At 36.7% G+C, this 16903-nt stretch overlaps 1 protein-coding gene across 1 annotated transcript in view; it reads right to left on the reverse strand.

Moving 5' to 3' along the window:
- LOC128998367 (all trans-polyprenyl-diphosphate synthase PDSS1-like) overlaps positions 1 to 16903 on the reverse strand; it is a 77800-nt gene that overhangs the window by 17173 nt on the left and 43724 nt on the right. Inside the window, exons 3-4 of the mRNA XM_054424473.1 lie at positions 6584 to 6717; positions 3668 to 3809 (exon numbers count right to left, since the gene is read on the reverse strand). Of these exons, the coding sequence (XP_054280448.1) occupies positions 3668 to 3809; positions 6584 to 6717 (276 nt within the window). The remainder of the gene's footprint in view (positions 1 to 3667; positions 3810 to 6583; positions 6718 to 16903) is intronic.

Here is a 16903-nt window from a genome sequence, read left to right on the forward strand (position 1 = left end):
CGGTTAGAAAAAAACAAGACCAGGGCATGTTGTTTTGGGCAGGCTTTTCATTAATTACCATTGGCTGTGACAAATTTAGATTTTGAGAATTTTAAGAAAAGACTGTTTGTATTTTTAGTAAGAACCCACTCTATCACATCTAAGTTTTTTGCATGACAGATAAGTTAATGGGAACTATTTGAAATGAGGATGTCAAATGTTATTTAGATATAAGAAGCGTGAATTTTAATTTAATTACCTAATTTATTGCATATATCTCTCGCCATGGTCTGTAACTTGTTTGATAGTTAATTTGTAGTTATTTGCAGATACAATGACTGTAATTTACTCCTTGTGATATACATTTACCTTAAACTGAATACAAGATGTATTAACCAAAAAGTGACCTGTCTATGCATGTACACAAAAGTGACAAATAAATATCTTATATCTGAAAGGGTGTCCGGTGTCCGCACTTGTGTTGTATTGAGCGAGTTGTTATGTGTCTTTTGCAACAAGATGTGATAATCGTGAGAAGAGGCATAACTCGACATAACAAAGTAGTTCAGGGGCCAAAAACCTGAATTTGATACGAATCCATCGCGAATTCAAAGACAATCACCTCATTTCACCAACAAATAATACAGTAGCCAACTTGTTTGATCAAATAACAGTTTTACACTGCTATAAACTAAATATTTGAATGGAATGAAACACTTGTCACTCTAATCAGTTAGTATTATATTTTATTGCAAAAATGTCACATAAATTCAGTGTTTAACTCAATTCACGACTTTTAGCAAATTTTCCCATATAGGGAATAAGCTATTACCGTAGTACTCATCCAATCGTAGTATCGTAGTAAATCCAATCAGGCGAATGGAAATTCGCTTAGTCTCCAGGTTTGCTGCAGCGGGGGTATTTTTACTTTAAACTGTTCAAGACGTTTCTAAAAACTTATGTAAAACGAAAATGGTCAACCATGCTTTCTTAGAATAATTTAAAAAAGATTGGAAGTAAAACACTACAATGTGACACACCACACGAGTTTCTCCTAGTTTGTATTCAGACATTATTCTCTGGCCCCACTTTCTGACCACCGCCGCTCTGACCGTGTAAATATAACTGTTGGCCTATGAAAATAATCAAGTTTAAATACTCTGGGACTCATTAAATATATTTTCATTTCATTATATTATAAGGTTATATTTGAGATTTGAGGATTGCATAGCTGTTGGCTTTAAATATTTTATACTAGATTGAATGGGCGATAACTATTGATGCATTCCCACTAATTGACAAAACGTCCTGTTGTAAATTATTGTGTACACACAGGCTAATGTAATCTAGTGGAACATTGCGACTTAAACGCAGAGATGGAGACAAAGTTCTGTATACAAAATTTATAATTTCTAAGAAACCTTAATTGAGACAAGACTGTTGAGTGATGGCCGATACTCAACCACCCAAAGATAACTAGACATTGGCATAACTAAAGTTTGTGGCAATGTGCACTTTTTCGGTTCAGCCATCCTGCCTATCATCAATCGTATTCTTGCAACTTGTTGAAACTGAAATTGCAAAAAATACCCACAAAGCCAGTCGAATTAGTAACACTATTGAGTTTACTGTGGAGTCTCATCAATGACTGGGAAACGGACATTTAATCTCAGGGTTAAAATTGATCTGAAATTTGAACAGGCTAGACAGTTATTCGGGGTGGAACTGACAGAATGTCGTTTTCCTGAATGCCAAACACTTGAAAATCAGGTAAAGCCTCGAAGGGTGTATACGAACTTTAGACGGTTTATTTAGGTTAGGTTGTATTTCAATCCCAAATATTAATATGACCAAAGACATTCCTTGAAGGAGTCGGTATTTTTTATCGGAGCTTGTATTGCTGTTTATCAACGTTATGCAAGGCACAGTTTTATACGTCTTGCTTTGCAAGTGTTTTATGACTACTTGTACCCTCGACCCTACAAACCACACGACCACCGAGAGAGTTTCTTCATCGAAACTCCAAAAGCCATTTGGGTTTGGTTGAGTGCAAAATCGGCTGCTTATGATCAATAAACACAGGTTATGAGCAACAGTTGGAGTATCGAGAACGACAGGACACGACGTCGATGTGTCTACTCTACCGGGCGTCCTTCCGAGGTATGTAGCACACTTTCGCGTCAGGCGCAGGACACAAGTAGTGTATAAGCGTTCTCGACCGTATAGATTTGTGAATCTACGGTTCAGTTATCGGTACTGCTTATAAATATTCAATTGAACTAAAGCAACAGTATATACAACTGCATGCTTTGGTATACAGTATGAATAACACGTTTGCAGAGGTGCTTTTGGTGGGAGCTTGAGGCGGTAGTAAGGTGTTGACTTAAACGTACAATGACCTTATCATTCCCGCAGAGTATATTGTTTTATAAATTGAAAATGAACCGGACATAGCAATGCTTTTTATATTATTTGTATATTTTTTATTTTTTAAGCCTTAATGTTTATACGGTAGATTGTTCACGATTACTGGTAAACTTCTGGAGAGTAATCCAAAACGACAAACAATATTATTATGTACAAAGATTTCTATATCCGACCAAATGGCGTGCCGTTACTTCGTGGGGATTTGGTTCAAGGATTTATCATCAAAAATAAGCTACAGCTTTTCAGTAGGCAACATTTTTATGCCTAGTCCTTATAACCAATTGTTATTTGTTATTGTAATGTATGTTATTAAAAAATATAAACAAATTAAAGGTGCTAAGTTGAGGAGGCCAACAGTTCATTTACTTCAGTCCAAGAGAACATGCAATTCAGTTAGTTGATGAATGCAGGCTATTGCGAATTTTCTGCATTCATATAGCTCATGTAAATGTATGGTAAAATAATTAAAAAGCTTAGTATAGAATCAAGTAGAGAGTCACTAAATTGAGGTTGAAGAGCTATTGAGTTAAGGAATGGCATGATTAAGTTGTGGAAGTGAGTTAGGAGTCAACTCTCTCGTTTTCTCTCGCCATGACCATCGCTGACTGACCAGCACAAGATACACTAGTAAAACATAATCACACTAAAGTTTTATACAATTGCCAATCATACACACTAGTACACTCATGCAATATTGTAACTGATACACACTGGTATACTCAAACACACTTTCATCTCCTAATATTGACACTGATATACACTAGTATACTCAAACACTCTTTCATCTACTGTATATACTATTGTGTATGAAGTATGCTACAAGTTTATAGTAGTATTGTGTTTATGAAAAACCTGTTCTTGTTAAATTTATTTATATTTTTTATTTATAACATAAGTTTATTTATATATATGATTAATTCTGTTGCAAGAGAACATTTATAGTGTACTCACTGTTCTGTAAAACTGATCAAGGAGAAAAAATAACTGTTTGCCCCCAGAAACGAGAAAATGAAATTTATTAATACAAATTTATGTTTTTCATTCCCCGCGTGCTTTGCATGGCACTTGGGATATTGTAAATAATTTAAGAATTGCACGAATAAAACTTTTCGAATTGAATTGACACTGATACACACAAGTATACTTCACTAAACACATTTTTCTTTCCTTAACTGTTAAACATCACATCCTAATTAATTTCGGATATTAACATTTATGTTCACGGAATCGGTCTTAACTGACTAAACACTGTCCAACTGACCTTTTTGTGGTTCCAGAGGACGTTGACGCTAGGTTTCCCTCGGCGGAAGTCGGATTGGTCGATCACGTCGTCATGTATCAGAGATGCGGAGTGGATCATTTCTGCGATCATCGCCACTTGTCTTTGAGCCGGCAATAACCCACTGAAGCAAAACAACACTGCTACTACTTCGGTTAACTTATTATATTTGTTTGAATTATATACCCAGGTTCAAGAACTTGAATAATATTAAAGTAGTTATTACCTTTTTTGTTGTGAGTATTCTTGATTTCTGGGACAGGTATGACCTAAGCGCCATAGATACCATAGGTAGTTCAATTGTGACTATTTGTAGACCAAGATGGTTTACACTCTAACAATCGTAGTGAGTTTCATCAAAAGGTTGTTCCAGAATGAATATTGTACATTTCATAATTAAAACATGTTTACAAAAGGCGTACAACATTAATTTTTTTGGGACACAAATCTTAAACTTTGAAGTAATTAGTCTGTATCAAAACGTGATATGGGGTTCTGGTGTTTATGGTTAATGAACTGGTTTATAATAGCTTCTAGAAATTAAGATTATCGTTAAATTTGGAGTAACTACAGTAAGTCCAACAGCTATGGTACAAAAACATAGTATACAAAACAGTGACGGCAATATGTGTTACTAATAGTTACATACTGCAGTGGATATAATGATTGATAATGGTCCTTAACAACATTGGAACTAGAGAACCATTATAGTTGGCACTAGCTACTTTAATTTCGAGCTCACTCAGATGCCTCATCTTTGAAACTACCCAAGAACTCAGACAGTAAAACAGAGAGATAACTACTTCAATAACACTGGACACACGCCAAATAGATTTGCAAGGATAGAAGGGTGAGAGTAAATGGACGGCCCAGTAAGATAAATAGTTGTTTGTCCTAGGAGGCAAGGCATGAACCTGGGATAGTTTTTTTCACATTACTCCAGGCTAGACCTAGGGGTTGGGGCATTATCACTTAGATCAAATCCATTGGCGATTTGGCGGGATTTGAACCTTGGACCTCGGGGACCGAAGTACACACTAACTCTACTCTCATTCTAATCCTAGTTTCAAACAATATACTGTATAACCGTCCACTAGACAACCAAATGCATACCGAGTATAAAGTTTCAAGAAAAAACGTCTAAAATAGGCGAGGTGGAATCGAGATTCGAGGGAAGTTGTACCCACCGGGATGGCTGTACATGCAAAATACTGAAACAACTTCATGTTTATGTAGGTACATTAAAAAATATATTATAAAAAATAATAGAATGGAGTTTGGATAAGAATAAATATACTGTAAACCAGCTTCATTTTTTGATGGATAAGAGATTGTCGCCGGTAATATAATGTTGACTGGTAAAATAATTTTTATTGGACAAAACATTCAATATTAAGAACAAATACCCTACCATACCAGTACTAGGAATCAGATATTTTGAGCTGATAAGAATCACGAAGGAATATATTGAACAATATGCAATACCGTACGATGGGTTGGGTTGGAAGACTAAATAAGAGACAAGAAGTTGTGAAACGTTACAGAAGAGAAGTGAGTGACGAGGAAAGGAGAAACTCAGAGAAGTAAAGCCTCTCAACACACGATGGGTAATGGTTTGAGGCCTACCGTATACCCACATACACTAACACGAACATTTTATGTTAAAAAACTGAAATTTTGCAAAACAAAAGAACTACTTGAGAGTATTAATTACGGCATTGTTCTTATTCTAATGGTCATCGTCTTCATCATCTCTGCAAGAAAAACATTATACATAGCCTAAAATGAGTTTTAATATTTTTTTCTCAAAAACCTCGACTGTTTTCCAGCAAAACAACAATTTTTGTTCGGTTACTGAAAAACTTAACTCAATAGAGCACTAATTGGAAATTTTTTCACTACACTTCTACAAGCATATTACCAAATACATTTTGATCTTTCCATTTGAAAAGAGTTACTTTAACCAATGGCATGAAGGACTTGTACATTAGAGAATTGCCACGGTCGCCGTCTAGCGAGCTAGTGGTAAATGTAAAGCTAACATCGTCAAGGTGGCCTTCGCCTTGACGATCACAGGAAGGAAATGAGTCACTTGTCACTCCTGGCTCACGTAGCTACACGACTCTGAGTCTGGCAGACCTCTGCAGAAGAAATGTACGTGACGGGGGTATTACATTATCTCTGCGTCTGCTACACCAGGCCATTCCATTGAATCTGAATCTGCTATACCAGGCCATTCCATTATCTCCGCTTCTACTAAAACAGAAATTCTGCGATCTTTTTACTATGGCATGATTATGTCTCTGCACTGCACCAGTAAAGTGTTTACACTTTCTCGATAGCCGATGTACAAATATTACTCGCTGTATTAAACAACTACTTCTATAGACTACAGTAGAAAGACTTTTGTCCCAGTAGGTCGAGTCGTCTAGGGCACATCTACTCCATATACATGAGCCCAGCGATACTGGTAACGACTTGTTGTTATGGTAACATTCGAGTTGTGCAGTTAGTCTCGGCCTTCAGATCTCTTCCCTCGTGCTTTTGACCCGAGAAGTATCCTTGAAAACGAACATAGTTGTCGGTCTAAACTGTTGAACTGCTGTTATCGGCCCCTGTGGGTGAAATGTTCAGTGTTTTGAGTGATGCCAAAATGGAAATAATGAGTCGTTGATTTCAAAAAAACGTTGCCAACATGTGACTTGCGTATAAAGCTTTAATCATCTGCCACTCTAATGTTATAAATAACTCCCAACGATTGCTACTTTGCGAAATGAGAGAACATCGTTGACATACCTATTTGTAATTGGACCGTTGAATTTACAAGTTTCATACAGATATACAGATGAAGTTTGATATCATCGTATGAAATAAACCATGAGTAATTCATTTGATTACCTTTTGTGCATGTGGTGGTTGATGGCGCGTGCCATAAGTATAGCCACCATGGGCCGCAAGGCTTTGCCTTGTCCATCGAAGTAGTAGGTAGCTATCGTGTGAAGTTCGTCTTGGTTCGTGTTCCATCTTAATTCCTGAAATGAAAAACTCTGTTGAGAAATTTGTGCTGCAAAATCATCATGTGTTGAAAACAAGTTCTAATGTAGTTTACGCAACGATCACGTAAAGATAGTGTATACGACAAAAGTATAAAATTTTTAAAACTTCTACGAGTTTTGTTGAGACTATTTACGCAAGTTGCGTACACTAATTTATCTATGACAGTTTTATAATTATTTAGAATAAACACTCATAACTTCTAAGAGAGGTAATGTTTTCGTTTATAACCTCTCATTGCCACTGACAGTGATGCAACGAATCATTGTGCACCACTCATTAACAATTAAGTTGGTCTTAACAGTTGATTAGTTGACGTTCACATTACATTTTACTTCTCTCTGAATCCTTGAACCTTATTGGTCCATTACCGTGTTGTTAAGTAAAACAACAATGATTTTAAGTAAGTTAACAATTCTGTTATGTAAATCTTTTCAATTCTAAGAACTGAACTGAAACGGCTACTTTATAAAACGGTCAGCAGGTAATGTAATTTAGGTAAGTTTCAGCCATTTCTGGGTTTCTCGATTGTTGCATACCAAAATACGATATCATTGACTTCAGATGGATTCACTCCTATAAGTAGACCAAAGTAGCCTTTTATCCCTTAAAAACCATACTAAAGGGTTTTACCAAGGCTGGATGGCCATCTTTTATTTATTCTACTATCTTTGTATCTTATTCTAACATAATACAACATGTAACTGGCTTTATTATACAGTACAGCATTAGGCAAAACCGTTAAAGCTGCATAGAACTTTGATTTCGCTATTAAAAATGGAATAATATATTAATTTTTTAATAAGCCGAGTGAATGTTGTTCGCATGTCTAAACGCTAAAAGGGTCAGATGCTATCGGTAAAATACTTAGCTGGTGCAAAAAAGTGACAATTGAAACGAATAAAATTTTAATAAATAGCGAAATCGGTTTCTGAAGCACGTTTCCCTAGGATTAGATAACTAAGTAGGGACCAGAACGACCACACGACTTGGTCCTATCGTTCAACAAACAATGAATCAAATAGAGATTCAATCAGTGACAGCCACTGCTACTGTTGACAAATCACCATAATGCTGATTGGAGTGATGCGATGACAGCTCCCGACAGTTGACTGCTTCATAGTTACGAATTGATACAAATGGTTATTTACTTTGGAGCTCAACGTTTACTTCGAATTCGTAATCTTTTCGACTCAACATTCTACAGTAGATATCTCTGGCTTGTGTTGTACTTGAAACTCGGGTGTTTTTATGTTTGTTAAAGAGCAAATAAACGTCTTTAAACAGAACTGTAACGGTTTCACTGCGGACAACGCCTAAATAATGACAATTCGACACACTTACGAGAACTGGGAACATTTAAAAAATGTATATTACAAATGTTACAGGATCTATATTTTTGATTAGAGCTAAATACGTTCCCATTGTTTACTAATACAGTATGTCAACTAAGCGGTAGTTGATGAATGTTTTTAAACAAGGTGTGCCAAGTGACTAGAAACCATGAAACCCTAAACTGCGCTTATCACATGCATTTCAATTTACTGCGAGTGGTCCAGGTCCAGGTCTAGTGGTCTATTATAGGCGTTACCGGGACGGCACGCGGCGCGGCGCTGGAAAGTAGACCGGCAACCCAACGAAGATCAAGGTCTTAAGAAAGCATGACCAACGCGTCAACGCGTTAGTCACTTATTGCGGGCCTCGGGCCCGAGGCTTTGTCCTAGTCAGCCTTGTGCGATGTATTCATCACCACTGACACTCCACTTACAGTATCTATTATGACTGTTCGAAGAGCTCGAGTAAAAAAGGATAATGGTTGCTCGGCAAAGACTTTATAATTACATCGTGGACTAGAGGCCTATATAATTTCTTATGTCACGTTCCAAGAAATTTTCAAAAACATACGGAAGGGATATTTTGTGTGATTGAGAACGGGCATTATAACAAAGATTCAAGAAAAAAAGAAACTATTTAAATATGCTGATTGTTGTATTTTTACATTTAAATAATTGATGAATAATGGACGATTCTGAATTTTATATTTCCAATTTATAAATCTAAAAGGATTAGAGAGTTCGACCGAATCAAAGTCAAATGTTCAGAACTTCCATAATGCATTACCAACTGTGGATGATCTCTCTGTGCGTTATAACCGGTCAACATTTAGATGTGTGCTACAGTACCGCACCTTCGCACGTGTGTTTCAATAGTGGTCTAAATTTTAACTGCAAGCTATACATGATGCGGTCCTAGACAACGCCTACAGAATTAAAATTTATTATATTATTAGTTCTAATTTTAATTCTGTGATCGCTGGTCCTAGACTATAGCGGTCTACCGGTATCTGAGGATTGTCAGTCTGGAGGCCTACTGGTATGACGATCTGCCAGGCTACCAGTCCGTCGGTCAGCCGAGCTAACAGTCTGTCGGTCCGCCGGTCTACCAGTATGTCGGCCCGCCGGTCTACCAGTCCGTCGGTCTACCAGTCCGTCGGTCCGCCGGTCTACCAGTCTGTCGGTCAGCCGAGCTAACAGTCTGTCGGTCCGCTGGTCTACCAGTCTGTAGGTCAGCCGGTCTACCAGTCTGTCGGCCTGCCGAGCTAACAGTCTGTCGGTACGCTGGTCTACCAGTCCGTCGGTCCGCCGGTCTACCAGTCCGTCGGTCCGCCGGTCTACCAGTCCGTCGGTCAGCCGAGCTATCAGTCTGTCGGTCCGCCGGTCTACCAGTCTGTAGGTCAGCCGGTCTACCAGTCTGTCGGCCTGCCGGTCTACCAGTCTGTCGGTACGCCGGTCTACCAGTCCGTCGGTCCGCCGGTCTACCAGTCCGTCGGTCAGCCGAGCTATCAGTCTGTCGGTCCGCCGGTCTACCAGTCTGTCGGTCAGCCGAGCTAACAGTCTGTCGGTCCGCCGGTCTACCAGTCCGTCGGTCCGCCGGTCTACCAGTCCGCCGGTCCGCCGGTCTACCAGTCCGCCGGTCAGCCGGTCTACCAGTCCGCCGGTCCGCCGGTCTACCAGTCTGTCGGTCAGCCGGTCTACCAGTCTGTCGGCCTGCCGAGCTAACAGTCTGTCGGTCCCTTATGAAAAAGTTTATATATGGCCATATAAAATTTTTTTTATCCGGTTATATTTGGTTTTGGACCAAATACAACCAGATATGATCATATATGGAATCCCCCAGATATGATCATATATGGAATCCCCCAGATATGATCATATATGGAATCCTCCATATATGGAATTTTTTAATAAAAAATATATAAATAAATAAAAAAATAACAATTAAACATATTTTTACCTTAAATGGTATAAACTATAAATTAAAACTATAATACAAATTTTAAATTCAAAAATTTCAAAACAAAAATTTTAAGCATCTGACTGGGAATTGAACCCGGGACTCCGGCGTGAGAGTCTGCCCCCTTAGCCACTACACCACGATTGCTTCATATCATGTGGATGATCAAAACCCATTACGAATAAGAGAAGCTGTATTTGGTCTCGTAAAACAAGATTTTTCTTAGACATTTTATGTCATTTGAAGAATGTTATTATTAATATAGCCTAACTACGTGACATTGATATTTGAGGCTGTTTGATAGCAAAGGTACAACTAATTAATTATTAATATAATATTCTCCTTATTTAGGCCTACTACACTTACAATTTTAAAATTATACGTCAGTTTTAAGATTTTGTTGCGTTATAATAAAATTGTACAATAGATGTATGTACAGGATTTTGTCATCAGGGTTCAAATCTGGATATTTTATTTCTTTACTAATAATTACTTTAAAGGAGAATTGCCTATATTATCTGCCCCCTTACTGTACCACATATAAACTCAATCAGTTAAGTAGTTTGTGCTTGGAGAGCAACAAGAAAATACACAAACTGATAAACTTTAGATTTTTAATATTATAAGAAGTGTTTGGGAGTTTGAGAGTTACATAATCCTAAAGTGGCAACAATCCCTTATAATAATTCCAGTTATTGTCAAAAACTCATTTATAGATGAGCATAAATGGAAAATTATTATTCCATATATGAGTAATTTAATTTCATACCTGGGAGTCATATATGACCATATATAGACCATAATTCCATATATGGAGGATATTTATGGCCATATATGGGCAATATTTTCATATATAAAAAACATGTATGGCCATATATGAACAATAATTTCATATGTAGAAAACATGTATGGCCATACATGGGCAATAATTTCATATATAGAAAACATGTATGGCCATATATGAACAATTATTTCATATATAGAAAACTTGTATGGCCATATATGAACAATTATTTCATATATAAAAAACATGTATGGCCATATAAGAACAATTATTTCATATATCGAAAACATGTATGGCCATATATGAACAATAATTCCATATATATACTACATATATGGCCATATATGGACACCACCATATATGGATACAACCACATCTGGCCATATATGCTTCCATATATGCTCATCAAAACCCATATATGGCTTTATAAAACCATATATGGAATTTTGATATGGCCATATATGGCCAGAAATTACTTTTTTATAGGGGGTCCGCCGGTCTATCAGTCTGTCGGTCCGCCGGTCTACCAGTCTGTCGGTCCGCCGGTCTACCAGTCTGTCGGTACGCCGGTCTACCAGTCCGTCGGTCCGCCGGTCTACCAGTCCGTCGGTCAGCCGAGCTATCAGTCTGTCGGTCCGCCGGTCTACCAGTCTGTCGGTCAGCCGGTCTACCAGTCTGTCGGTCCGCCGGTCTACCAGTCCGCCGGTCCGCCGGTCCGCCGGTCTACCAGTCCGTCGGTCCGCCGGTCTACCAGTCTGTCGGTCCGCCGGTCTACCAGTCCGTCGGTCCGCCGGTCTACCAGTCCGTCGGTCCGCCGGTCTACCAGTCTGTCGGTCCGCCGGTCTACCAGTCCGTCGGTCCGCCGGTCTACCAGTCTGTCGGTTTGACGGTCTTCCAATGCGGGAAGAGGCCAGTACCGGTATACACGTGTATCCTGAGACCTTCTCATGGTCAAGGTCGACCAGCCTCGTATACCTTGCCCAATGCGATCACCGACCCCATTAGCATACATCATCAAACGTGATCCATCCTTCTGTCGACGAACAAATATTTATAGATTGCCTGGGATTGTGTTTACTTCGTAGAATCCATCCAACATTTATACGTTATCGATCGCTTACTAATGTAAACAATTATCAAAATAATTAAACGCCAAGTTGTTCAAAAATATCAATAAATATAATGGATAAGAGGTGTTCGCATTTACAAAATACCCCCGCCACAGCAAACCTGCCGACTAAGCGAATTTCCATTTGTCTGAATTGATTTTCAGTTAAATATATTTTAATAACATCAGGTTTAACGAGTACCTAGGTTTGGTGCTACAAGGAAACTAATAAAGTGTGTTTTTGAGTAAAATATTGATAGCTTAGTACAAAATAAATAAATTTGCCAAGTTTGGTCAAAATATATCCATAAACAAGCAAACTAAAACATTTGACAATATTCTCCAAAGGAATAACATGGGAATTTTAAATTTACAATTTTTTTAATTTTCTCCGTTACCAATAACCGAACAAAAACACTTTTATATACTAAACTATTTTTTTAAGCTCTTTAAAAAGTTGTAAAGAGAAATTGGGAAATTTTGAGTTTTGAGGGTCAAAAGTGAGAAAACCCAATTTTTACCACATAAAACCCCCCGTAAAGCCCCGTTTCCATGGCCCGATCATGCTGGTTCGCGAACTCATTCAAGTTTATCCCGCTTTACACCTTTAAACCAAATTTCATCAAAATCGGGCAAAAATTACTCAAGTTATCGCGTTCACGGACGTATATATATCATCATGAAAAACCCATCAAAATGACATCAAAATGAAAAAGTAAATCGGTCCCGGGTCTAGGTCTTACCGTGCCCCCTAAGGTAATAACTACAGTACTTCCCTATAGGGAAATTCACTAAAAACAATAGACATCGGACAATCTAAACAGATTACACATTAAATTTTCGTAAATCTCTCATACACCTTTGAAAACACCTTTTGGATATTCAATTTTCCATAGACGTGTAAATTATGCGTTAGGATTCTGTATTTAAAAAATATAGTTCCTATAAATATTCCTGAAAAGTCTTTATGCTGTTTAATCCACGACAAGGTTCTACTAAGTCTATTAGACCTAACGCTCTTAACGCTGATAGAGGGAAAATAGAAGGGCTATAATTGTATACAACAAGCAGAACTGCTCCAACACGGGATGTTAACACAAGTAAAAATAGCACTCATCTTGCTTTCTTTGACTTTTATTGTACAGTACTCGTATACAATCGCAGAATAAAGAGTGAGACGTGAGCAAAACAAGATTGCAGCAAACAGTTAACACAAAATATATCATAGTCTTCATATCGCGATACAACATACCACAACACTATCAAGCTTTAAGTAGGCCTGCCTCTAACGGTTCAAAAAGCTGTCAAAAGTGAAAGCAGAGCATTGAGACGGAGTTGAGATCATTAGGGTTATTATGAGTCTGTTGGACGATGAATGAAAGAAGAGTTGCATAACCAACCGGGCTAATGCGGATGAATGGACTGAATTCGCTAACGATTGAGTAAGATGTAGTCCCATAAGTTACACAATCACAGATTTAAACAACAATGTGGGAAAGAATACACAATCTCCTATTTTCTATTTTGCAGATTGCCCAGTTAGCTATTTAAATACCTAATGCGACTCTTGCTCATTTTCATTTTTCGTAACTTAAATCGTTAAACTTGAGTTTGTGTTCACAAAATGACATTTTAGGCCCAACTTTGAAACAAGAGATTGGCGGGTTCCCGTGTGGGCTATAGAGGCGTATGAGGTGGTAAAAATATGCAGGGAGGGAAAAAGTCTCGGGACGGATAAAATAATAGAGAAAGGGCTATAAAACTTGTAACAAGATTACTGGACAAAAACATTTTAAAACCTCCTCGGCGAGCTATGAATTAGAAGAATGTATTCTATGTAAGCATAGGTTGATATGCACTTTAAATAAAACGTTTTTATAAGTGAATACAATTCGGCAAGCCCGAACTCAAACGGAAAACGATTTGTATTCTAGGTACTTTGTTTCATGTTTTGTAGCTCTATCTTTATTATTTTGTTTATATAAACATTTATACGTCCCGGGACTTTTTCCATCCCGTTTACAGCAAGTGGATTTCTGTTTCAATCGAACAATCATCAAAGCATAAATGTGAGTTATGAAATGTAATTTTAAACATACTGTATGTGGTATTACGTTTGGACAAAAACTGTTAGGTTTCATGAAATATACCATGCAGATGATGTTTATTTGAAATAATGTAAACGAAGTTATTCTTAACAAAGGACACATTCTTTGCATTTTTGTTCCCACAGGCAACAACCCTACTGAGTTTTACCTTACTTACTTATAGTTCTACTAGAGAAATCCTAGCAAATAAATTGTTAAGTACATTTTGGTAAAAAAAACTTCATTACTTGCTTGTAAAACATGTAAATCATTTTAAGGTTATTGTTAATGGAAATTATGACAAAATATATGGCTAACAAGTTGCAAACAAGGATACTTTGCACCTTAATTAATTTTACATTTTGTAAGCAAAACATGGAGGAACAACTACGTCGTTTTGTATGTAACAAATATTCCTAAAGCTGAGACTTGCGGGCCATCATACTGTACCTGTAGATTTTCACTTACAGTAATATATCGGCGGCCATAAAATGTTTTAAATTAATAACTCAATGACTTAGATCAATTTATCATTGATACAATAATTTTTACGATACGTAAGTACGTTACGAAGTGTTGCGATAACCAAATTAATTTAGATTGATTTAGCGTACAGAAAATGAACAATATGATTTTTTAATTGGTGTAGTCGATCGCAATTTGTCCTTAGATGATTAAGAAACGCAGTTGCTAACAAATAGTAAACAACCAACCGAAAGCTTGCATGCGCGTTTATGTGTGATGGTCATGGCGCACGAGAGACGCCTTTCTCCGCATCAGCTTTCATCTGCAATTATCAGACGCACGAACAAGTTTCGTTTGTTTGGAAAACTGGTATGAAGGGTACTTGAACTACATTAAAGGGTGTTCTATACAGTATTTACCTTACTCATATACTTGATCTACATTAAAGGGTGTTCTATACAGTATTTACCTTACTCATATACTTGAAATACATTAAAGGGTGTTCTATACAGTATTTACCTTACTCATATATTTGAAATACATTAAAGGGTGTTCTATACAGTATTTACCTTACTCATATACTTGAACTACATTAAAGGGTGTTCTATACAGTATTTACCGTACTCATATTTCTGTGGTGTTGCTTTATAAAATTGAATCATTACATAATGTTCATTTGGTTTTAGCAAATTTCCCATAGATCTCCTTGCAGTTTTAGTGAATTTCTATAAGCTGAGAGTCGTAAATCGTTGTAAAGCGATGTTATTTGGTAAGAATCTTAGCGTGTTTCTCATATAGGAAATAAGCCATAAACCGTGGGACTCATGGTAAGAATTACACCCCATTTACTTTTTGGTTTTGAGGTCCGCAGAGGAAAAACTCCCACCGTTCCATGTATATAAATATATATATACAAACATTTATTTCATTAAAAACAAAGTGTTTTTAGGGTACTTAGGTATTTTAATTTACTTACTAGCATTTAAAGTAGCCCTCGTTTGTGTAAATACTAACAAACATAACATTTTCCAATTTCTTTATAAACTTATTTTTTAGACCTTAATAAAACAAACAAATATTTTACTAAATTGAAGCGTTGTTGTATGCGTAACGTTTGCGTGGACAATTAAAAAAGAGTAAATTAAAAATGCCCTTGTTATTCTTATAGAGAATAAATAAACTTTTGTTGTATGCTTGTTTATGGATATATTTTTTATCAATTTTGGCAATTTCGTTTATTTCATGCTATCAACATTTCAATGGAAAACCACACATTTTGACCTACTCTGTATCAGGAAACCTAAGAACTCATTAAATTAATGTTATTAAAATATACATATTCAACTTAATATTTGAGTACAAATCCAGCCATTTAAATAAAAATTCTCTTAGACTGCAGGTTTGCTGCGTCGGTGGTACTTATCTTAAAATTTTTATTTTGGATAAAACAATAGGTCAAATTCAACCAATATTTAGTAAAATGGATTCCAATCTACATGCTTTAAGCCGATATATTTATAAAACTTATATGAAAGTAGTTTTATGTAACTTCCAAAAAATTGTTAATAAAAACGAAAAACCATTAATTATGGTAAACATCTGACTAAAAATTACTAAATGCTCGAACAACATTCACCACGAAGCGCAGAAATCACTAAATAACAAAGCTTAGTAGACCTAATGTTGGAAACTCATCTTGAGACGATTAAATTTGTATTGGGAAAAATATATAAAAATTCTACGGGCGTATCTAAAATAAGTAATGATCAAATTCGATATCAGTTGATCGCATTATGGTGATTTTGAAAGATAGCTTATCGAGGAATTAATTACATGTAATATAACACCTATTACTAAAGCCGCAGGTGGAAATCGTGATTAAGGATATAAAAATTCGCCTACGAAAAAAAGTTTAACAAAAAAAATGTGGATTGTATGCCCAACACTCCGACTTCTCTAGCACCTGGACACAATGAAATGAAGATTTTGTAAGAGACGTAAACGAGCACATTAAACACAGTATAATTATGCCAGTGCCTTGACATGATTGCTGGAGACTGGGGACAGTGACTGATAATGATAATGAAGGGGTGTGATGTGGCTGGAGTACGTGACGGTCCCCTGCACGTGACGCAACGCCAATCACGGTATATAGTCATCATGGTATATGTCAATAATGGTACGTTATATTCAGTTTTACAACGGCGTAAAGTAATTAATAATATAAGTGGAAAGAATTGTTCAAATGCCTCGCTTTGCTTGCAAATATAGTACAGCAAATCATTACTTTTTTTCTTTGAACGCAGGTGCTACAAATGGTGGGTAGTAGATTTAAAATTTAGACATTTCAAAAAGCTTATTACAGAGACATAATTTACAGAATTTAATTGTTAAGTCGAGTGGACTTTTCTGCTCCTATCAACTAA

The sequence above is a fragment of the Macrosteles quadrilineatus genome, unplaced genomic scaffold, assembly GCF_028750875.1.
Source record: "Macrosteles quadrilineatus isolate MER2022 unplaced genomic scaffold, UCM_ALF_1.0 Scaffold_7__1_contigs__length_78375512, whole genome shotgun sequence".
NCBI classification, from domain to species: Eukaryota; Metazoa; Arthropoda; class Insecta; order Hemiptera; family Cicadellidae; genus Macrosteles; species Macrosteles quadrilineatus.